The 22,241-nt window shown below is 43.1% G+C and overlaps 2 protein-coding genes across 3 annotated transcripts; one reads left to right on the top strand and one right to left on the bottom strand.

Annotated features, from left to right (window-relative positions):
* Positions 1 to 170: 170 nt before the first annotated feature.
* Positions 171 to 14,710, bottom strand: trmt2a (tRNA methyltransferase 2 homolog A). Of its 2 annotated transcripts, none has more exons than XM_023979433.2 (12): positions 14,621 to 14,710; positions 13,713 to 14,335; positions 13,251 to 13,359; positions 12,020 to 12,201; positions 11,540 to 11,654; positions 11,016 to 11,131; positions 8,871 to 8,982; positions 1,372 to 1,494; positions 1,070 to 1,145; positions 751 to 867; positions 570 to 666; positions 171 to 465 (listed from the first exon to the last, which is right to left on the bottom strand). In XM_023979433.2, exons 2-12 carry the CDS (start codon positions 14,330 to 14,332, stop codon positions 255 to 257), a joined length of 1,878 nt encoding a protein of 625 aa, XP_023835201.1. In that variant the 5' UTR covers positions 14,333 to 14,335; positions 14,621 to 14,710; the 3' UTR covers positions 171 to 254. The 2 variants fall into 2 exon arrangements, with proteins under 2 accessions (XP_023835201.1, XP_023835202.1); XM_023979434.2 differs by having other exon boundaries at positions 14,593 to 14,682.
* Positions 14,711 to 15,789: 1,079 nt separating this feature from the next.
* On the top strand, positions 15,790 to 19,780 carry LOC111958226 (ran-specific GTPase-activating protein). The gene is made up of 6 exons (XM_023979436.2): positions 15,790 to 15,933; positions 17,872 to 18,008; positions 18,292 to 18,449; positions 18,678 to 18,806; positions 18,936 to 19,004; positions 19,489 to 19,780. The coding sequence occupies exons 1-6, from the start codon at positions 15,919 to 15,921 to the stop codon at positions 19,599 to 19,601; spliced, it is 621 nt and encodes a 206-aa protein (XP_023835204.1). The 5' UTR covers positions 15,790 to 15,918; the 3' UTR covers positions 19,602 to 19,780.
* Positions 19,781 to 22,241: the final 2,461 nt, after the last annotated feature.

Genomic DNA, 22,241 nt, shown 5'->3' with positions numbered 1-22,241 from the left:
AGTTGTCATGGCTGGCTCCTGCTTTGAAATGACCCCTGCTTGTATTAGTCATCAACAAGGGATCTTTTTATTTTTAAGTTGTAAAACAATATTACACAGCAAGGCAGTATTAAAAAAAAAAAAATTGCAGTGTTATCCTGCCCCTAATGGTACAGTATAAGAACTACAGAATCCATATAACGTTGATTACATATTAACGTGTAGAAAACAATTGAACTTAATGAACAGATAGTGAGACTGCAAAGGTTGTGCTATTAAGTTGCGGTGGTTGTCTCTTCTGGCTTCTCGCTAGTGCCCTGGGTCATTTCTTCAGGTTTCTCACTGCTGCTCTTGGAGCTGTAATCCACCCTCTCAAAGAGCAGCAGCATCTCACAGTGCATGGTCTGGGGGAAGAGGTCCACAGCCATTGCCCGTACCGGACGGAACGGAGCTCCACGTACACGGTTGGAGGGAGCCCTGCACAGACTACACAGAGATCGAATTTAGAACCAGAAGAATCCCCATGGAGATGACATACTGAATGTTTGGCCTACACGTGCAGAACGAAAAGGATAGGGTATTATACTCACTCTATGAAGTTGTTCATGGCTGCCTTGGCATTGCATGCCACATAAACCAGCCTTTTCAGATGCTCCGCTCTTCTGATTGCCAAAATGACCTTTGAATCTAGATGGTAGACAATCAATTACTGTCACTCAATTGAAATATACAGTGCATGGACAAACTGATTCAGTATATTTTGTAACATACGTAAGCCCGCTCTCGGTGGGTCCACGATGGCTGTGATGCTGGGGGATACGACAGCGTTGAGCACCATCTGGAACACATCTTCAGCCTTTCCGCAGTGGAACTCAATATTACTCAGCCCTGAAATATTTCAGTCACAGTCAGGTTCTCTCTCATAGCACTAGAGCAAATGTATTGGGGATTGATTAGGCAGAGGGTCGGGAATATTCAAAAGAGTTAGATATTAGATTTGAACATGTACTGTATGTCAGGCTTAACTCTTTCTGGCCTCATTGGTCAAGTGGCAGTAGATGCCAGGCACCAACATGATTAAGCCTCTTACCATTGATCTTCGCGTTGACTTTGGCATCCTTCACTGCTTCCTGACACATCTCTATCCCAATCACCTTCCTCACCCTCTGGAGGACACAGGGTACGGCTCATAGTGTCAACAGAGAAAGGGACTATTCCATTTCCAGACAGATTGATCCATACAGTTGTAGTCAGGGTTGTGTTAAATACCATTTCAGTTTACTTCCTTAACTGAAATGTGATTGACCCCCAACCCTGCTTGTTATGTATGTAGGATGCCATGTGTCTTTATTTATAAGTCAACGAACACATTTCTCTTGTTCTCTATAGTACCTTAGCCAGGGAGATGCCAATGGTTCCTGTCCCGCAGCATACGTCCAGCACAGTGCTGTCCTTGTCCAGCTGGGCCCATTCTCCTACAGCTGAGTACAGCACCTCTGCTGCCCCTGTGTTCACCTGGTCAATGACATAAGGTGAGTATAATAAGTATTCATCCCCCTTGGATTTTTTCGCTGTGTTACAGCATGGGATTGAAATATAATTGTGATTTTTGTGGGACAATGGATAGGATACGCAATAATGTCAAAAGGGAAAACAAAATTAATAAAATTGTAATAATTAAAATATAGTTCTTGTATAAGTATTCATCCCCTTTGTTGAGGAAAGCCTAAATTAGTTCAGGAGTAAAATGTGGCTTTGCAAATCACATAAAAAGTTACACTGATCAAAAATATAAAGTGTTGGTTCCATGTTTCATGAGTCGAAATAAAAGATCCCAGAGATTTTCCATATGCACATAATGCTTATTTCTCTCAAATTTGTTACATCCCTGTTAGTGAGCATTTCTTCTTTGCCAAGATGATCCATCCACCTGACAGGTGTGGCATATCAAGAAGCTGATTAAACAGCAGGATAATTACACGTGCACCTTGTGCTGGGGACAATAAAAGGCCTCTTTAAAATGTGCAGCTGTCACACAACAGAATGCCACCTACGTCTCAAGTTGAGGGAGCGTGCAATTGACATGCTGACTGCAGGAATGTCCACCAGAGCTGTTGACAGAGAATTGAATGTTCATTTCTCATCCATAAGCCGCCTCCAACGTCATTTTAGAGAATTTGGCAGTACGTCCAACCGGCCTCACAACCGCAGACCACGTGTTCCCATGCCAGCCCAGGACCTCCACATCCGGCTTCTTCACCTGCCGGATTGTCTGAGACCAGCCATCCAGACAGCTAATGAAACTGTGGGTTTGCACAACCAAAGAATTTCTGCACAAAATGTGTCAGAAACAGTCTCAGGGAAGATCATCTGTGTGCTTGTCGTCCTCACAAGGGTCTTGACCTGACTGCATTTCGGCGTCGTAACAGACTTCAGAGGGCAAATGCTCATATTTGATGGCCACTGGCACGCTGGAGAAGTGTGCTCTTCAAGGATTAATCGCGGTTTCAACTGTCACTCGGCAGATGGGCGAGCGGTTTGCTGATGTCAACGTTGTGAACAGAGTGCCCCATGGTGGCGGTGAGGTTATGGTATGGGTAGGCTACGGACAACGAACATAATTGCATTATATCAATGGCAATTTGAATGCAGAGATACCGTGACAAGACACTGAGGCCCATTGTTGTGCCATTCATCCACCGCCATCACCTCATGTTTCAGCATGATAATGCATGGCCCCATGTCGCAAGGATCTGTACACAATTCCCGGAAGCTGAAAATGTCCCAGCTCTTCCATGGCCTGCATACTCACCAGACATGTCACCCATTGAGCACGTTTGGGATGCTCTGGATCGACATCCAGTTTCCGCCAATAACCAGCAACTTCGCACAGCCATTGAAGAGGAGTGGGACAACATTTCACAGGCCACAATAAACAGCCTGATCAACTCTATGCAAAGGATATGTCGCGCTGCAAGAGGCAAATGGTGGTCACACCAGAATACTGACTGGTTTTCTGATCCACGTCCCTACCTTTATTTTAAGGTATCTGTGAACAACTGATGTATATCTGTATTCCCAGTAATGTGAAATCCATAGATTAGGGCCTAATGAACTTGTTTCAATTAACTGATTTCCTTATATGAACTGTAACTCAGTATAATCTTTGAAATTGTTGCATGTTGCTTAATATTTTTGTTCAGTGTACATGGACTCACTATGTCAAACAATAGGGGTTTACATGATTTTAGAATGACTACCTCTTCCTCTGTCCCCCATACATACAACATCTATAAGGTGCCTCAGTCAAGTATTGCATTTCAAACACAGATTCAACTACAAAGACCAGGAAGCTTTTCAAAAGAAGGGCAGTGATTGGAATATGGGTAACAATAACAAATCATGCATTGAATATCTCTTTAAAGATGGTCAGGTTAATAATTATGCTGTGGATGACGTATTAAACCACCCAGAAACATTGAAGATAATCATCCTTCTGAGTTGCAGCACAGGAAGGAAACTGCTCAGGATGTCACCATGAGGCCATTGGAGTTCAATGGCTTTGATGGGAGAAAACTGAGGATGGATCAACAACATTGTAGTGACTCTACAATAATGACCAACAGTGCATTCAGAAAGTATTCACACCCCTTGACTTTTTCCACATTTTGTTACGTTACAGCCTTATTCTAAAATTGATTCAATTGACCCCCCCTCTCATCAATCCACACACAATAACCCCTAATGACTAAGAAAAAAATKTTTTTTTATACATTTTTGCAAATGTATAAAGAATTACCATCTGAAATATCACATTTACATAAGTATTCATACCCCTTTCCTCATTACTTTGTGGAAGCACCTTTGGCAGCGATTACAGCCTGGAGTCTTCTTGGGTATGACGCTACAAGCTTGGCACACCAGTATTTGGGGAATTTCTCCCATTCTTGTCTGCAGATGATCTCAAGCTCTGTCAGGTTGGATGGGGAGCGTCACTGCACAGATATTTTCAGGTCTCTCCAGAGATGTTTGATTGGGTTCAAGTTCGGGCTCTGGCTGGCTGTGTGCTTAGGGTAGTTGTCCTGTTGAAAGGTGAACCTTTGCTCAGTCTGAGGTCCTGAGTGCTTTGGAGCAGGTTTTCATCAAGGATCTCTCTGTACTTCGTTCCGGTCATCTTTCCCTCGATCCTGACTAGTCTCCCAGTCCCTGCCACTGAAAAACATCCCCACAGCATGGGGCTGCCACAACCATACTTCGCCAAAGGGATGGTGCCAGGTTTCCTCCAGACGTGACGCTTGGCATTCAGGCCAAAGAGTTCAATCTTAGTTTAATCAGACCAGATAATCTTGTTTCTCATGATCTGAGTGTCTTTAGGTGCCTTTTGGCAAACTCCAAGCAGGCTGTCATGGGCCTTTTACTGAGGAGTGGCTTCTGTCTGGTCACTCTGCCATAAAGGCCTGATTGGTGGAGTGCTGCAGTAATGGCTGTCCTTCTGGAAGGTTCTCCCATTTCCACAGAGGAACTCTGAAACTCTGTCAGCGACGATCGGGTTCTTGGTCACCTCCCTGACCAAGGCCCTTCTCCCCCGATTGCTCAGTTTGACCAGGTGGTCAGCTCTAGGAAGAGTCTTGGTCGTTCCAAACTTCTTCCATTTAAGAATGATGGAGGCCACTGTGTTCTTGGTGACCTTCAATTCTGCAGACATGTTTGGGTACCCTTCCCCAGATCTGTGCCTCGACACAATCCTGTCTCGGAGCTCTACAGACAATTCAACTGTTATTGGTCACATACACATGGTTAGCAGATGTTAATGCGAGTGTAGTTCCGACAGATTACTTGTTAAATATTACTGCACAAACAATTTCCCAACAACTACCTAATACACACAAATCTAAAGGGGTGAATGAGAATATGTACATATAAATATATGGATGAGAGATGGCCGAGTGGCATAGGCAAGGTGCAATAGATGGTATAAAACACAGTATATAAACTCAGCAAAAAACATTTTTACAGGATGGCAACAACAACTACCCGAGTTACACCAGGAACGCACAATCCCTCCATCAGTGCTCAGACTGTCCGCAATAGGCTGAGAGAGGCTGGACTGAGGGCTTGTAGGCCTGTTGTAAGGTAGGTCCTCACCAGACATCACTGGCAACAACGTCGCCTATGGGCACAAACCCACCGTCGCTGGACCAGMCAGGACTGGCAAAAAGTGCTTTTCACTGACAAGTCGTGGTTTTGTCTCACCAGGGGTGATGTTCGCATTTGCGTTTATCGTCAAAGGAATGAGCACTACACTGAGGCCTGTACTCTGGAGCGGGATCCATTTGGAGGTGGAGGGTCCGTCATGGTCTGGGGCGGTGTGTCACAGCATTATCGGACTGAGCTTGTTGTCATTGCAGGCAATCTCAACATTGTGTGGTACAGGGAAGACATCCTCCTCCCTCATGTGGTACTCTTCCTGCAAGCTCATCCTGACATGACCCTCCAGCATGACAATGCCACCAGCCATACTGCTCGTTCTGTGTGTAATTTCCTGCAAGACAGGAATGTCATTGTTCTGCCATGGCCAGCGAAGAACCCGGATCTCAATCCCATTGAGCACATCTGGGACCTGTTGGATCGGAGGGTGAGGGCTGGGGCCATTCCCCCCAGAAATGTCCGAGAACTTGCAGGTGCCCTGGTGGAAGAGTGGAGTAACATCTCACAGCAAGAACTGACACATCTGGTGCAGTCAATGAGGAGGAGATGCACTGCAGTAATTAATGCAGCTGGTGGCCAAATCAGATACTGACGGTTACTTTTGATTTTTGACCCCCCCTTTGTTCAGGGACACATTTCCATTTCTGTTAGTCACATGTCTGTGGAACTTGTTCGGTTTATGTCTCAGTTTTTTTATCTTATGTTCATACAAATATTTACACATGTTAAGTTTGCTGAAAATAAACGCAGTTGGCAGAGTGAGAGGACGTAGTGGCTCGGGTGGTTGTTGTCCTTGATCTTTTTGGCATTCCTGTGACATCGGGTGCTGTAGGTGCCATGGAGGTCAGGTAGTTTTTCCCCCAGTGATGCATTGTGCAGACTGCACCACCCTCTGGAGAGCCTTGCGGTTGAGGGCGGTGCAGTTGCCATACCAGGCTGTGATACAGCCCGACAGGATACTCTCAATTGTGCATCTGTAAAAGTTTATCAGAGTTTTGGATGACAAGCCAAATTTCTTCAGCCTCCTAAGGTTGAAGAGAAGCTGTTGCGCCTTCTTCACCACACTGACTGTTTGGGTGGACCATTTCAGTTGTCTGTGATATGTACGCCTAGGAACGTAAAACTTTCCACCTTCTCCACTGCTGTCCCTTCGATGTAGATAGGGGGGTGCTCGCTCTGCTGTTTCCTGAAGTCCACGATCATCTCCTTTGTTTTGTTGACATTGAGGTTGTTTTCCTGACACCACACTCTGTGTGCCCTCATCTCCTCCCTGTAGGCTGTCTCGTGGTTGTTGGTAATCAAGCCCACTACTGTTGTGTCGTCTGCAAACTTGATGATTGAGTTGGAGGAGTGCACGGCCACGCAGTCATGGGTGAACAGGGAGTTTGGAGGGGGCTGAGCACACACCCTTGTGGGGCCCCAGTGTTGAGGGTCAGCGAAGTGCAGATGTTGTTTCCTACCTTCACCACCTGGGGGCGGCCAGTCAGAAAGTCCAGGACCCAATTGCACAGGGCGGGGTTGAGACCCAGGGCCTCCAGCTTGATGATGAGCTTGGAGAGTACTATGGTGTTGAATGCTGAGCTGTTGTCAGCGAATAGCATTCTTACATAGGTATTATATTTGGGATAGGGCAGTGTGCAGGCGATTGCATCGTCTGTGGACCTGTTGGAGCGGTATGCAAACTGAAGTGGGTCTAGGGTGGCAGGTAAGGTGGAGGTGATATGATCCTTGACTAGTCTCTCAAAGCATTTCATGAGGACAGAATTGAGTGCTACGGGGCGGTAGTCATTTAGTTCAGTTACCTTTGCCTTCTTGGGTACAGGAACAATGGTGGCCAGCTTCAAGCATGTGGGGACAGCAGACTGGGATAGGGATTGGTTGAATATGTCCATAAACACACCAGCCAGCTGGTCTGCGCATGCTCTGAGGACACGGCTAGGGATGCTGTCTGGGCCAACAGCCTTGCGAGGGTTAACACGTTTAAATGTTTTACTCACGTCGGGCCATGGAGAAGGAGAGGGGGGAGCAGTCCTTGTTAAAGGGCCGCTCCGTCTGCCCCTTCTGCGGCGCTGTTGTTTTTGGTCGGCTTCTGGGATTAGATCCATTGTCCTGGGTGGTGGTCCAAACAGAGGTTCCGCTTTGGGAAAGTCGTATTCCTGGTCGTAATGTTGGTAAGTTGACGTCGCTCTTATATCCAATAGTTATTCTCGGCTGTATGTAATAAGACTTAAGATTTCCTGGGATAACAATGTAATAAATAAAAAACGAAATACTGCATAGGACTAGAAGCGAGGCGACCATCTCTGTCAGCGCCATCTTCCTTCGACCTCATGGCTTGGTCTTCTTTCGACCTCATGATAAGCACTGTCAACTGTAGGACCTTTACATAGACAGGTCTGTGCCTTTCCAAATAATGTCCAATCAATTGAATTTACCACAGGTGGACTCCAATCAAGTGGTAGAAACATCTCAAGGATGATCAATGGAAACAGGATGCACCTGAGCTCAATTTTAAGTCCCATAGCATACTTAATTAAATAAGGTATTTCAGTTTTTTTATTTGTAATACATTTGTAAAAACCTGTTTTCACTTTGTCGTTATGGGGTATTGTGTGTAGATTGAGGATGTATTTATTTATTTAATCGATTTTAGAATAAGGCTGTAACATAACAAAATGTGGAAAAGGTCAAGGGGTCTGAATACACTGTAAATGACATAGTGAAAATATTACAAAACATGCATCCTGTATGGAACAAGGCACTAAAATAATACTGAAAAAAAAGCACTGCAAAGGAACACACTTTTTGGCCTAAATGCAAAGCCTTATGTTTGGGGCAAATCCAACAACACATCACTGAGTAATTGCCTCCTTATTTTCAAGCATGGTGGTGGCTGAATCATGTTATGGGTATGCTTGACATCGGCAAAGACTGGGGAGTTTTCAGGATAAGAATTAATGAGATGGAGCTAAGCACAGGCAAAATCCTAGAGGAAAACCTGCTTCACACCATACACTGGGAGAGGATTTCCCCTTTCAGCAGGACAACAACCTACAATACAAGGCCAAATCTACACTGGAGTTGCTTACCAGGAAGACAGTACATGTTACAGTTTTGACTTAAATCTTTACTTAAAATCTGCTTTTTGAGTTAAAATGGCTGTCAAGCTATGACCACCAACATCTTGAATTTGTTTTATATTGTACAATCCAGGTATGCAAAGCTCTTAGAGACATAAAAAAAGACTAGCAGCGGTAATCGCTGCCAAATGTGTTTCTTTCTAACATGTATTGACTCAGGGGTGGTGAATACTTATCTAATCAATCAAGTGTTTTATTTTTCATTAATCTTTAAAAAGTTAGAATTTGTCTTTTGTGTAGATCGTTGACAAAAAATGACAATTAAATAATTCCCCCCCCCCACTTTGAAACAATAAAATGTGAAGAAATCCAAGGGGATGAATACTTATGATACCCATTGTATTTTACAGCTATAGAACAGAGTTCATAGTGCTGTACCTCAGAGACACTAACTTGGAGGTTCTTAAAATGGTGGAGGAAATACAACATACAGTATCTCAATATAATGACATATAATTTAAAAAACAATGCCAAATGGACCGAAGATGGTAAGTAAATAGGATGAAGACTCTACAGCTACGATACGTGACATGGGATACTCACCTGGAAGAAAGAATGGGGGGATATCCTGAACTTCAGGCCAAGAAGCTCCTCGTGAATACACTCCTCTCCAGCTACCAGCTCACACGGCAAGTCCTCCGGGTTAGGGGATTGCCTTAGTGAATACAACATTATCTGTCAATCACAACATTTCCATGTTTTATTTATTTATTTATTTAACCTTTATTTAACCAGGTAGGCAAATTGAGAACACGTCCTCATTTACAATTGCGACCTGGCCAAGATAAAGCAAAGCAGTTCGACACATACAACAACACATAGTTACACATGGAGTAAAACAAACATATAGTCAATGATACAGTGAAAAAAAATAAGTCTATATACAATGTGAGCAAGTGAGGTGAGATAAGGGAGGTGAAGGCAAACAAATATATGTATAAATAAATAAAAATATAAAAAGGCCATGGTGGCGAAGTAAATACAACACAGCAAGTAAAATAAAAACTAAAAACACTAGAATGGTTGGTTTGCAGTGGAAGAAAGCGCAAAGTAGAGACAGAAATAATGGGGTGCAAAGGAGCAAAATAAATAAATAAATACAGTAGGTAAAGAGGTAGTTGTTTGGGCTAAATTATAGATGGGCTATGTACAGGTGCAGTAATCTATGAGCTGCTCTGACAGCTGGTGCTTAAAGCTAGTGAGGGAGATAAGTGTTTCCAGTTTCAGAGATTTTTGTAGTTCGTTCCAGTCATTGGCAGCAGAGAACTGGAAGGAGAGGCGGCCAAAGGAAGAATTGGTTTTGGGGGTGACCAGAGAGATAAACCTGCTGGAGCGCGTGCTACAGGTAGGTGTTGCTATGGTGACCAGCGAGCTGAGATAAGGGGGGACTTTACCTAGCAGGGTCTTGTAGATGACCTGGAACCAGTGGGTTTGGCGACGAGTATGAAGCGAGGGCCAGCCAACGAGAGTGTACAGGTCGCAGTGGTGGGTAGTATATGGGGCTTTGGTGACAAAACGGATGGCACTGTGATAGACTGCATCCAATTTATTGAGTAGGGTTTTGGAGGCTATTTTGTAAATGACATCACCGAAGTCGAGGATTGGTAGGATGGTCAGTTTTACAAGGGTATGTTTGGCAGCATGAGTGAAGGATGCTTTGTTGCGGAATAGGAAGCCAATTCTAGATTTAACTTTGGATTGGAGATGTTTGATGTGAGTCTGGAAGGAGAGTTTACAGTCTAACCAGACACCTAGGTATTTGTAGTTGTCCACATATTCTAAGTCAGAGCCGTCCAGAGTAGTGATGTTGGACAGGCGGGCAGGTGCAGGCAGCGATCGGTTGAAGAGCATGCATTTAGTTTTACTTGTATTTAAGAGCAATTGGAGGCCACGGAAGGAGAGTTGTATGGCATTGAAGCTCGCCTGGAGGGTTGTTAACACAGTGTCAAAAGAAGGGCCAGAAGTATACAGAATAGTGTCGTCTGCGTAGAGGTGGATCAGAGAATCACCAGCAGCAAGAGCGACATCATTGATGTATACAGAGAAGAGAGTCGGTCCAAGAATTGAACCCTGTGGCACCCCCATGGAGACTGCCAGAGGCCCGGACAACAGACCCTCCGATTTGACACACTGAACTCGATCAGAGAAGTAGTTGGTGAACCAGGCGAGGCAATCATTAGAGAAACCAAGGCTGTCGAGTCTGCCGATGAGGATGTGGTGATTGACAGAGTCAAAAGCCTTGGCCAGGTCAATGAATACGGCTGCACAGTATTGTTTCCTATCGATGGCGGTTAAGATATCGTTTATGACCTTGAGCGTGGCTGAGGTGCACCCATGACCAGCTCTGAAACCAGATTGCATAGCGGAGAAGGTATGGTGGGATTCGAAATGGTCGGTAATCTGTTTGTTGACTTGGCTTTCGAAGACCTTAGAAAGGCAGGGTAGGATAGATATAGGTCTGTAGCTGTTAGGGTCAAGAGTGTCCCCCCCTTTGAAGAGGGGGATAACCGCAGCTGCTTTCCAATCTTTGGGAATCTCAGACGACACGAAAGAGAGGTTGAAAAGGCTAGTAATAGGGGTGGCAACAATTTCAGCAGATAGTTTTAGAAAGAAAGGGTCCAGGTTATCTAGGTTATCTATTATGTGCATTCTCACACCGTTAAATTGTTATTTTTCTAATGATCTTACCTTTGTCCCTCTGACACAAAGTACAGAGCGGTTACACCACTCTCTTTCCCGTCACCTTCTGTGAAATACTCTTTCATAGAGCTCTTCAGGACATTTAGTTCTTTTTCCTCAAGTTTCTGCAAAGTAGAAAAGGCGAGAATAAATGACAGGATTTGAAAGGAGAGTCACTACACTTATATTGTTCAGCTAAAGAATCCAGTGATGAATGTAGTGATTCTTAGATCAGAACGCATAATGTGTACATTTCTGTACCACAGCCCAAGCTTATATTTTTTTATTTAAGCAATAAGGCCCGAGAACGTGTGGTATATGGCCAATATACCACGGCTAAGGGCTGTTCTTTTGCACGACGCAACGCCTTATTGCTATTATAAACTGGTTACCAACGTAATTAGAGCAGTTAAAATAAAAGTTTTGTCATACTTGTGGTATACGATCTGATATCACAGCTTTCAGCATGCAGGGCTTGAACCACCCAGTTTATAATGTAATATTAACCACATTGAAGAATGTTTTATTTGTACCTGTGGGTTAAAGAACACCATAGCCATGGCCTGCTTGGTTCTTGTGGTCCGCACTGTTAGCTGCTTCCAGTGGCCCTCGTATGTCTCAGGGCTGTACACTGAGTATGGGGTTGTCCTGTGTAGATAAACAAATTATGGGTCAAAAGAAGGTGATAACATTATTTACATCTAGCACCCCCATTTTTCTAGCCTGGTGGTCCTAGAGCTGTTGAAGCTATATAGTTGACAACCAGAAAAGTTGTATATTCAGCAGAAACAGATCTGAGGCCACCAGGCTATTGTATTGCTGTGTGCAGCCTTATTTTGGATTCCTTCTTGTTGCATGCTAAAACCAGTATATAGGTCAAATAGTGTATATAGGGCAGATCTGATACATTGGCCAGAATATTTAACTGAGACGTGACATTGAGTCCTGTGATCAGGGCGGGATCAGTGCAGGACAGAGATGAGGCCTCCCTCTCAGTAAGACGACATTAATACCTGATGTATTTCTGGAACTCACTGACCACTCGCTTGGCCTCAGTGGTGACATGGATGCTGTCTGAGGGTCCCACCACGGCACAGGAGCCCCCTTTGTACTTCCCCAGTCGGAAGCCTATGGTCTTATCCTCTTCATTCGCTCCAATACCAATGACAAACTCACACTTGTTCCTGTATTCAACCTGCATGATAAGAGTAGGGGAAAGAAGAAGACTCTTTTCAAAGGGATGCTTAGGGTCAAAGTTCAGCATGTGCATACCCAGGCAGGGACTGAAGTCAGTGTATGTATTTCGTTAAGACACCAAGTTGTCAAACGCCTTGCTAGTAGCTGAGATACTCATTTTCAGCAGGATGATCAAAAGGCCAGAGTGCATCTGGATTTAGTTCAATCAACCCCACAACGAAATAGCCATAATGATTTCAGGTTCTTGATGTAGTCACAAAAAATCTTTACAAGCTGCGACAGCAAAGGTTCACCCCAGGTTGCCAGGGCAGGCAGCCATATGTAGGCCTATTATAAAACAGGTCGTTCGAGCCCTGGATGCTTATTGGCTGAAAGCTGTGGTATATGAGACAATATACCACAGGTATGACGCAAAACTACTTGTTTACTAATTACGTTGGTAACCTGTTTATTATCTCAATAAGACCCCTCAGCTAAGGGCTGTATCCAGGCACTCTGCATTGCGCATATGAACAGCCCTTTGGCGTGGTATTTATTTATTTTTTCACCTTTATTTAACCAGGTTGGCTAGTTGAGAACAAGTTCTCATTTACAACTGCGACCTGGCCAAGATAAAGCAAAGCAGTTCGACACATACAACAACACAGAGTTACACATGGAATAAACAAACATACAGTCAATAATACAGTAGAAAAAAGTCTATATACAGTGTGTGCAAATAAGGTAGGATAAGGGAGGTAAGGCAATAAATAGGCCATGGTGGCGAAGTAATTACAATATAGCAATTAAACACTGGAATGGTAGATGTGCAGAAGATGAAAGTGCAAGTAGAGATACTGGGGTGCAAAGGAGCAAGATAAATAAATAAATAAATACAGTATGGGGATGAGGTAGTTGGATGGGCTATGTACAAGTGCAGTGATCTGTGAGCTGCTCTGACATATTGGCCATATACCACACCCCCTCGGGCCTTATTGCTTAAATATAACATCCTGGGGGTCTCAAAACAACAGCACTAAGAGAGGTTTCTACAGTATTGCATTGTACCTGTGACGGAGATGGGCGAATTTCTTCCAGAGGGCAACACATTCTCTTGTACTTCTCCTTCTGCACAAACAGCCAGGGCAGCATCGCTTTGTTGGTGTTGCCTATTTCTCTGAACAGAAAATGGGAGGACATAATAACATGATGTACAGTCAGTTTTCCTTTGTGTAGTTTGAGTAACACACTTCTCTGTAGGCAATTGTTATTAAAGACATACTCAAATAAAGACATCCAATTGTTATGTTCATTAGAGCAAAGGAAGGACCAGATAAAGGCCTTAAAGTCATCTATAAACTATTAAGTCATCTCATTAGTACATTTCTGTGGTGTCTTTCATGGCAGGATATAATAAGACAGGATATAATGCAATAGACTGCAGTAATCCTATCGATGCCCCACTTGAGGTTATTCTTGTGAAGTGAACCAGAAGCCACACATGGCATGGGTCGATACACATCTCTGTACCTGGCCAGTCTCTGCAGCACCCCCTCCACCTCCTGCTCCTTCCTCCTCAGCTGCTCCTCATAAGGCACATTCCACAGGGGCGTCACCACGTTGGCAATCTGTATGCTGAGCGGTGCCTCGTCCTCCTCTGCCTCCTGCCGCTTGGAGGGGGGCTGCCCGGCACTCCCGGCCTCATCCCGCCCCCTCTTCCTGAGCATAGGGTCCGCCTTGGGCTTGGCCAGGCGCACACTAAGCACCCGGCCCTTCCACTGCATGCCGTGCACCATCTTCATGGCCTTGTCCCTCTCCTCTTCGTTCTTGAAGGTGACGAAGGCAAACGTCTGCTTCCCGAACAGTTTGATCTTGTGCGGGTTAAGGCGATGCTTCTCCAGGAACTTCTTCAGGTCGTTGAAACCGATGAATTTGGGAAGGTTCTGGATCTCCACTTTGAAGATCTCAGAGGTGAAGAGGTCCGCTTGGACGTAGCGGTACAGATTATTAGGGTCGGAAGAAGCTGCTTCTTCTCCTCCACCTTCAGCTTTGGGTTCATCTGTTTTCACCCCATCTTCTTTGGGGTCAGATGTCTTCTCCTCTTTCAGTGATGGAGAACCTACCACTGGGATGTCACCAACATCTGTCATGTTCTGTTTGAGGGGGATAGTTGACATCATTAACAAAAATGTGTTTCATCTGGACTATCAGTCTGCATTTCAAAAGTGACATTTGAAAATACACATATCAGACATGCACTATTTCTGCACTGCTTTCTTTAGGTATGCATATCTTACAGAGTTGTTACAGTTACAGTGAGTGTAGCAAAGTGGCTGAGATTGAGCAATGCAAATGACCAAAAGCACGAGCATAATTTAGCACTGAAAATAACGACCAGCCTAGGACTTACTATACAGAAGAGCAAACAATAAAATCACCTTCACTTCTGCTTTTACAGGTCTGACAAATAATATTTGCTTAAGGGCAATTCACTTCTGACTATAAGAAACTGCGGGCTGCCATGTTGTGGGACACGTGGAAAATATGAACTTTGACATGAGGCGTTAAGAAAAAAATACGTCACTATATATTTCCGCTGACAATTTATTGAATGCATTCTGCATGATTCCTGATAATTGTGTTATAGTCGAATGATAAATCTAGAAAAAAAATAATAAAAAATGTTCCGACACAGGAAGTGACGAAGCTGCTAGATATACAGATAAACAAATGTGCCCGATATTTTACCGGATATATAAATGTGAAGCATCCGGTTGAGGTTTCCACTCACTACCAAATATGGTAACGAGAGGAAGCCCAGTGACCGGCAGTGGGAGAAGATGGAACGAGATTGATTTTTGCCGACATTCTGCAAATTTTCTCATCGATTTAATTTGCTAATTTTATACGTTTAAAAGTTATTTTATGGCTCAATGTAAAGCCCTTTAAAATAGTAAAGCCCTTTAAAATTTGATCTCGATACAGTTTTCTGTTTTCAAAAGTACCATATGTATCAAACAGAGTGGACTGCATTTTGTAGACTTTACCCTTTGCCAAAGTTTCAAAAAATTGCGTTGTTTAGAAGGAGTGCAAATGGCGAATTGAGTTATTGCACACGCGCACTTCACAGAGTAGGCGTTACCTAATGGAAATGTGCTAACAAATGCTAGAACGCGCCAATAGGATCTCACTAGCTCGTGCTTGGCTCTGCCCACCTCCTTGTTTGCTCTGCCCACTATGATTAATTTGCTCCCATTGTAAACGACAGGCTCTGTATCTTGGGTTAGTTATAAAAACTCTTTGGTTGCAATGTGAAAGGTTGTTACTTTTGTTGACATTTTAGCTAGCTACGTATTTATCCAACGTTTCAAACACACATGCCAGTTTTGAAGATATGTAGCATCCTTTCACATAGTTATAAAATGCGTAGAGTAGACTTTGAAGTGCATTGCAAGCAAATAACCATATTTAATAAAGAAAACAATAATACACCGAGTGTAAACATGTTCGTAATTATTGTATTTGGTAAAGAGCATTTTATACGTTTAAAAGTTATTTTATGGCTCAATGTAAAGCCCTTTAAAATAGTGTCGAAAGTGGAGGGGTGCCGGGATGGGGAAAACGCGAGTAGGACATTTCGGCGCGCGAAATCTACAGCAGGAAGAGAGGAACGGCGAGTTTTTGGTTTTTGAATCAATCAAACTAAATTCCATAATCTACAAACATCTACATTAATATGGCAGATCCGAAGGTGAGGGTATGAATTTTTAACATGTGTATGTATCGTGCATTTAATGAAATGTACATTTTATTTCAGTTGTAATGTTTTGGTTGGCATTCTCAAAGTTTTATATTGCTAGGGTTGTACCCAGAAAGATAAAAATGCCGGGTAGGGATGTTGATTTTTTTTAACAACCTTGTTAAACATCAATATTGGGGATAAAAAGTGTAAAGCGGCCTCAAAACAAAATTTTCCAGATAATGGTCATTCAGTTATGCCTTTTGTTGTATGTGTCAAACGTGTGCAACTCAATACTTTTGCCGCCCTTCTTTATACCTGGTCCAAAGCTAACTAAGGTTAACTAGCTAGCCATATAGATAGCGAACAAGTATATAATCGTGGCGCCACTACTTTCAAAATTATTATTTAAACCTAATATGTATTTGTCTGCGATATCACTTGGACACTATTTGGCGTTGGTAAGAGTTGTCTATTACCCCTACTGTACAGTAATTGCTACTGTTAGCCAGCCAGTTGGCAACATAAGCCAGTTCCTCAGACAATGCAATAGCTACAGTAGCTAGATAGCATATTGCTTTATTCATTGTGTTCTGAGTTTACACTGATTTAACAGAACTAGGTAAATGCAATTACCCACTGTGTCATTTACACAAGCCAGACCTTTTTCATGTCTAGCTAGCTAACCTACTACTGTGCTAGCTGGTCAAGTGCTTTCTCAGTGGCCTAACTAACGTTAGCAAGCTAGCTGGCTGGCTAACCCCAGGCCGAAAGAAACTAGCGTCAACTTTATCAGTACTTGTGTATACATTTAGCTAAGTAACGTTAGCTAGCTATGATGACAACACTGACATGCTATCTAAGTTATGACAGTTGTATAATAAAAGCGGATAACTTAATTAACGCAAAAAAAGTTAACGATTGATAGAAGCAGATGGACAATCACAAACATAACTTTTCTGTTAATAACGTTACCTGGACAACTAACTTTAGGTAACTAACGTTAACGTACTGTAAGTAGCTAACGTTACTGTTTGTACATGAGAGGTAGCCAAATTTGCAGTCAGCTACCAAAACACTAGCCTGACAAGAATGTCAGCAAGCCATCTACTGTTAGCAAGCTGCAGTACTGCCGTAGGTTTATTTATTTGCTGCCTGAACCAAATGTATATAATGGGCCCGTCTTGCTCCATGTTTGAGTACTACTGTAATGTCTAGCTACAGTAACTAGCAACATCCCATAGTCTTATATGGATCCATGTTGTTAGCTAAGTTGAAGCTAGCCCTTACATTACTCTCGAAAGCATGGAGCCACACGCGCCCCTTTTCATACATTTGGTTCAGGCAGCTATTAAATAAATCCTATGGCAGAAGCTAAGCTTTCTAGGTGGAATGCTGATATTATTGTCAGGTTAGTTTTTTAGTAGCTGACTGCAAATTTGGCTAGCTCACATGTTACTAACTAGCTAGAGTTTTGTTGTCCAGGAAACAAAAACTTTGTCCATCTGCTTCACCTTTCTTCCTCTTGTAAGGAGTGTATTATCTCTGATTATGTAATGTTAGGCCATATTACAAGTTTTGTAGTAAGTGTGAGATCATATTGATTCGCAAGGCCTTTTGTAAAGTCATCCAGCAGCAGAGGTGCTTGGCTCAGCACCAGTGACACTAAGTTTAGTTGCCACAGCAAATTGCACACAAAAGATGACCTCCAAAGCCTGATCTCTCAAATCCCTCTATTCACACCCCTCTGCAGTTAGTTGGTGAAGCCTACTGTTTTTACAGTCTGAAACACTGACTTGTAAAGTACATTTCACTAACTTGAAGTGAGATGACGATCCAAGTGGAATCACTGAAGCTCACTAAAACTTTTGAGAAGGATTTTTATTCTCAATTGATAAATTTGAATGCCAAATGCTGTCCTTAACATGTTTTAAAATATTTTTTTTATAGGAAACACCAGAAGAGCAGGAGACTTCAACAGACAATGCAGAAGAATCAAACCACGATCCCCATTATGAGCCCATCGTGTCTCTTCCAGAGCAGGATGTGAAGACACTAGAGGAGGACGAGGAGGAACTGTTCAAAATGTAAGCTGATGCTGAAAGATTTCGCTTTGAATAGCCTAACTCATTGAGCTATACACAATTTGTAATTCATTTATGGCTGAATCCTAACATCAAATTGGTAAATTCGTTTAAAAAAAATCCTTAGTCATGCACTGTCAAATGGAGACTAAGCGAAATGTTAACCTAAGTAGAAGTTAGGATTTGTCTCAAGTGTAGTGCAACTATCCAGCCCTCTGTCACCCAAGTATTGTTACTGATTCCCTCCAAAGCCTCAGCATTTTACCCATATTGTCTCTCCCCTCAGGCGGGCGAAGCTCTACCGCTTTGCCTCTGAGAATGACCCACCAGAGTGGAAGGAGCGCGGCACAGGTGACGTCAAGCTCCTGAAACACAAAGAGAAGGGCACCATCCGCCTATTGATGAGGCGAGACCGGACCTTAAAGATCTGTGCCAATCACAACAGTGAGTCACAGAACGCTTCCTGTCTAAGGCAGTAGCATTTATCACTGCAGTGCTGTCTTGTGTCGAACATAAACCTGTCCATTAACCCATGCATTGATGTTGCCTGTCCACTGAATTGTTATTTTGAGTATGAGATGATGGTGACGTATAAGCAAAACAAGTCATTGTATAGATATGTGATTATATGGGTCAGTGGCCTAAATCCTTTTAATCTTTCTGCTCTTTCAGTTTTCCCTGTGATGGAGCTGAAGCCCAACGCAGGCAGCGACAGGGCATGGGTATGGAACACACTTGCCGACTTCGCTGATGAGCATCCCAAACCTGAACTCCTGGCAATCCGTTTCCTCAATGCGGAAAGTGAGTGTAACAACACGTCTATTTCCATCACTGCATTAGCTTTTTACAATTCAGTCGACTTCCCATGCAAAAAGTGTGAACTGTCAATGTGTGGATGGGGTTTAAAATAACTCTTCTGTCCTTTTTCAGATGCTCAGAAATTTAAGGTGAAGTTCGATGAATGCAAGGAGGAAGTCCGAAAATCTCAAGACGGATCAGGTTCGTGTACAATTATTTTTTTATCACATCATCTTTCATAACCAGTATGCAGACAATACTCTGTTCTCTGCCGCTCACTCCAGCCTGGAACTTTTTATGTCTGCTAAATTAACATGGAGAATTCAACAACTCGCTGGCCTACTATTAGGCTAGCGTTGGTATGTTCTGCCACACTTATAATTGTTCTCGCTGCAGTGTTAATTACAAAGAACCACCATTGTTCATAAGGTCACATGTTAATCACTACCCAGTTTAGATTAATCTTATGTATCAGTGGAACAAAAAGATGTGTGAAACACTCAAGATGGAATACTCTGTCATTCAAATAGTGGACATCCCCAATGCCCCAAAACAAGCTCTTAGATGAAGACTGTTACCATCAACACTGTTGATGTAGTTTGGAGCCTCATCTTGGCCAACCTGTTTGCTCAGTCAATGGGCCACCATGACACATCAGTTAATATCATCTTTCTGTTCTCTGCAGGAGAAAACGCTGACAGTGCAAACAAAGTGGCAGAGAAACTGGAGGAACTATCTGTAAAAGACAAGACCAAGACAGAGGAAAAGGAGAAAGTGGCAGCAGAAGAGAAGAAATGAAACCAAGAACTTGCTTCACTGATCTTCAACTTGTCATTTTCTACAATAGACTCTAAAGAAACTGAATTTGGACACTTGCATATTGATTGATTTAGTTTATTTTTTATTTTTATGATTTGTTTGCCTCGACCTTGGTGCCGCAAAAAAATTATCCATTCATTAAAATGTGCCCCTCCCCACCCGCCCTCTGCTTTTTCCGTCATGGAAAACCAAGTTGTCTGTTCTGCTCATCTGTCACTCATACTCATTTCAGACAGAAGATGTGGTGTATTACCTGTTTAAAGAAAAAAAAAAGTTTTGTAAATTAGCCCCTTTCGAACAACCCCTTTATTTACCGCTTTCAAATTGAGAGGGGGGGGAGACGGGTATTAAACAATGGATGTGTTTAATGAATTTACCTGCAAAAAAACAGCACCACGGGGTGGATTCGATTATGCTTGGCTGGGGGGCACTGGTCTATGGCACGTAACGTGAATGGGCAAAAGCGGTGAGGGAGGAGCGCACTTCTCAAATATAACAGTAATCTGTGCTGTTTAGTCATGTTGTCAACAAGGCAGCATGGTGCATCGTCCAGAAACATATTTTTCCATAAAAAAAAAATGCAATTAGATTTCATTGGGAAGGAAGATAAGTAATCACTTTTGCATGTGGACACAGAATCCTACTCATTATACCACGTGCTTAATTACATCTCTTGATTTGAGCCGGCTTTCACTTGGTGCAAAACACGCCTACTCATTCACACAGACCCGATACCTGTATTCTGGTTACAGCAGGGTTTCCAAAATTCTGTCCTCAGGACCCCAAGGGGTACACGCTTTTGCACTAGCGCTACACAGCTGATTCAAATCAACTAATCATCAAGCTTTGAATCGGCTGTTTAGTGTTAGGGCAAAAAAACAAAATGTACACCCTTTGGGTCTTGAGGACAGAGTTTGGGAAACGCTGGGTTACAGGGACTGAAAATGCAGTAATCATGACTAGGTCTTTAGGTGGCTTTTAATTTGCCATGTTTTTATACCCTACCCCTTAAAGATATACCAAAAAGCAGGTGAAAATAAGCAGTCGTGGTACGTTTGTGGGATCTTTGTATATGAAAGAGGTATCAGTGTCAATTTACCATACTGTGAAATGAGGCTTGTGATATTGGTAATTCCCACATTGGGTAAGTCTTGTTATTCTGAAGCAAAGTTAGTTCATATGGAACAGGGCTGCTTGTTAATGCCACAAGTATGGAAAATGGGCAGAAAGGACGTGTGAGGAGCAGTAATGTCTTTGGCACGAATCTCAATATGGAGGCTTCCTCTGTATCCTCTCCTTTGTCTTTACTGATCTTATACATGCAAGGTGGTGGCTGCTTACCAGGCAGGAATTTGCCTTCACCTGTCCACTTAGTTCAGGGATTGGCAACTCCAGCCTTCTGGAGCCTACTTTGTTCAGGATTGGCAACTCCAGCCCTTGGGAGCCTAATTGGTGTCACACTTTTGCCCAGCTAACACACCTGACTCAATCAACTAATCATGATCTTCTGTTTAGAATGCAATTCATTTAATCAGCTGTGTTCGTTACGGATGGGGGGGGGGGGAGTGTGACAACTCCGGCCCCTGAGGACTGGAGTTGCCCATCCCAGGTGAAGGAGAGGAAATTAGTGGAGGAAGACACTTTGGACCATTGAGACACAGCCGTAGCTTGGTAAAATCAGGTGTATTCTGGGAACTGTAGTCTGCTGCTCGCTCAGAGGTCCTACTGCAGATTCTCATTCGCATAATTCAGCAAATCAGAAAGGTGTTTTTGATTTAGTTTCATTTTGTTGTTGAAGACTGATCACACCGAATCAAGATGAAAGACAACRGGTTATCAGAATTAAGCGTATGCTACAGTATGTTCTGGCTCAGGTCTCCTTCCCGGTGGCTCAAGTTTGTTTTTAGGCCATAATACATTCCCTCAAAGTGAAACTAAAGCATGTAGATAAGGCATAGTGGAAGAGTGTATTGATGCGGTATTAGGTGTGCTCACCGTCCTAACCTGTCCCCACTAACTGTGTTGACCCTGCATCGAAGTACCAGTGCATCTGTAAATACATGTACATGGATGGAATGTTGCTTTTCATTTGCACTCAAATGGTTTAAGATATTTCCTCCACCTTCCAATAAAAGCTCTCAAAGACCATTTTGTCTGTCTTTGCTATTTTATGTGGAGTGAGGAATAGGGAGGGCTGTGACGGTCATGGATTTTTGGATGATGGTTATTGGTCAGCCAAATGACCGTGGTCACTGAATTTTGTTGTTGAATTTTTAGAAAAATCTGGACATTTTCTCCTATCCTTGACTCATGACTGCATGTGCTGCTGCTGCAGGGGGGGTGCATTGCCTAGGCAACCAAAGACTTGTTTGCTACAACACCTTGCTTGTTTCAGCAAAGGCCAACAAAGTTGTCACATTGTAGAGTCAATTACAGCAGAAACGGACTGAACCGCACAAATGGCCGGCTGTCCCGTCTTCAGTAAACTGTTCGTTCCACACAATTTTTTAAACAGCTATGACAGTTGTTTTATTTTCATGACGGTCTTCATCCATAACCGTAGGTTACGTGGTTATACGGTAATTGTGCCAGCCCTAGAGAGGAATTCCTACGCGCATC

Source organism: Salvelinus sp. IW2-2015, linkage group LG33, assembly GCF_002910315.2.
Source record: "Salvelinus sp. IW2-2015 linkage group LG33, ASM291031v2, whole genome shotgun sequence".
Classification (NCBI taxonomy): domain Eukaryota; kingdom Metazoa; phylum Chordata; class Actinopteri; order Salmoniformes; family Salmonidae; genus Salvelinus; species Salvelinus sp. IW2-2015.
Note: the sequence above shows the minus strand (reverse complement) of the source record. Positions and strands in the feature narration are given on the sequence as shown.

What these genes read in the sequence shown, in the direction of transcription:
- LOC111958226 (XM_023979436.2), top strand. An exon ending in GAGGAGGAACTGTTCAAAAT is followed by an intron (nt 18,009 to 18,291) that starts GTAAGCTGATGC and finishes CTCTCCCCTCAG; the next exon opens with GCGGGCGAAGCTCTACCGCT. An exon ending in GATCTGTGCCAATCACAACA is followed by an intron (nt 18,450 to 18,677) that starts GTGAGTCACAGA and finishes CTGCTCTTTCAG; the next exon opens with TTTTCCCTGTGATGGAGCTG.
- trmt2a (XM_023979433.2), bottom strand. Translation starts at nt 14,332, where the DNA reads ATGACAGATGTTGGTGACATCCCAGTGGTAGGTTCTCCATCACTGAAA. An exon ending in GAGTTCCAGAAATACATCAG is followed by an intron (nt 11,655 to 12,019) that starts GTATTAATGTCG and finishes TTATCTACACAG; the next exon opens with GACAACCCCATACTCAGTGT. An exon ending in TTGGCATCTCCCTGGCTAAG is followed by an intron (nt 1,146 to 1,371) that starts GTACTATAGAGA and finishes TGTGTCCTCCAG; the next exon opens with AGGGTGAGGAAGGTGATTGG.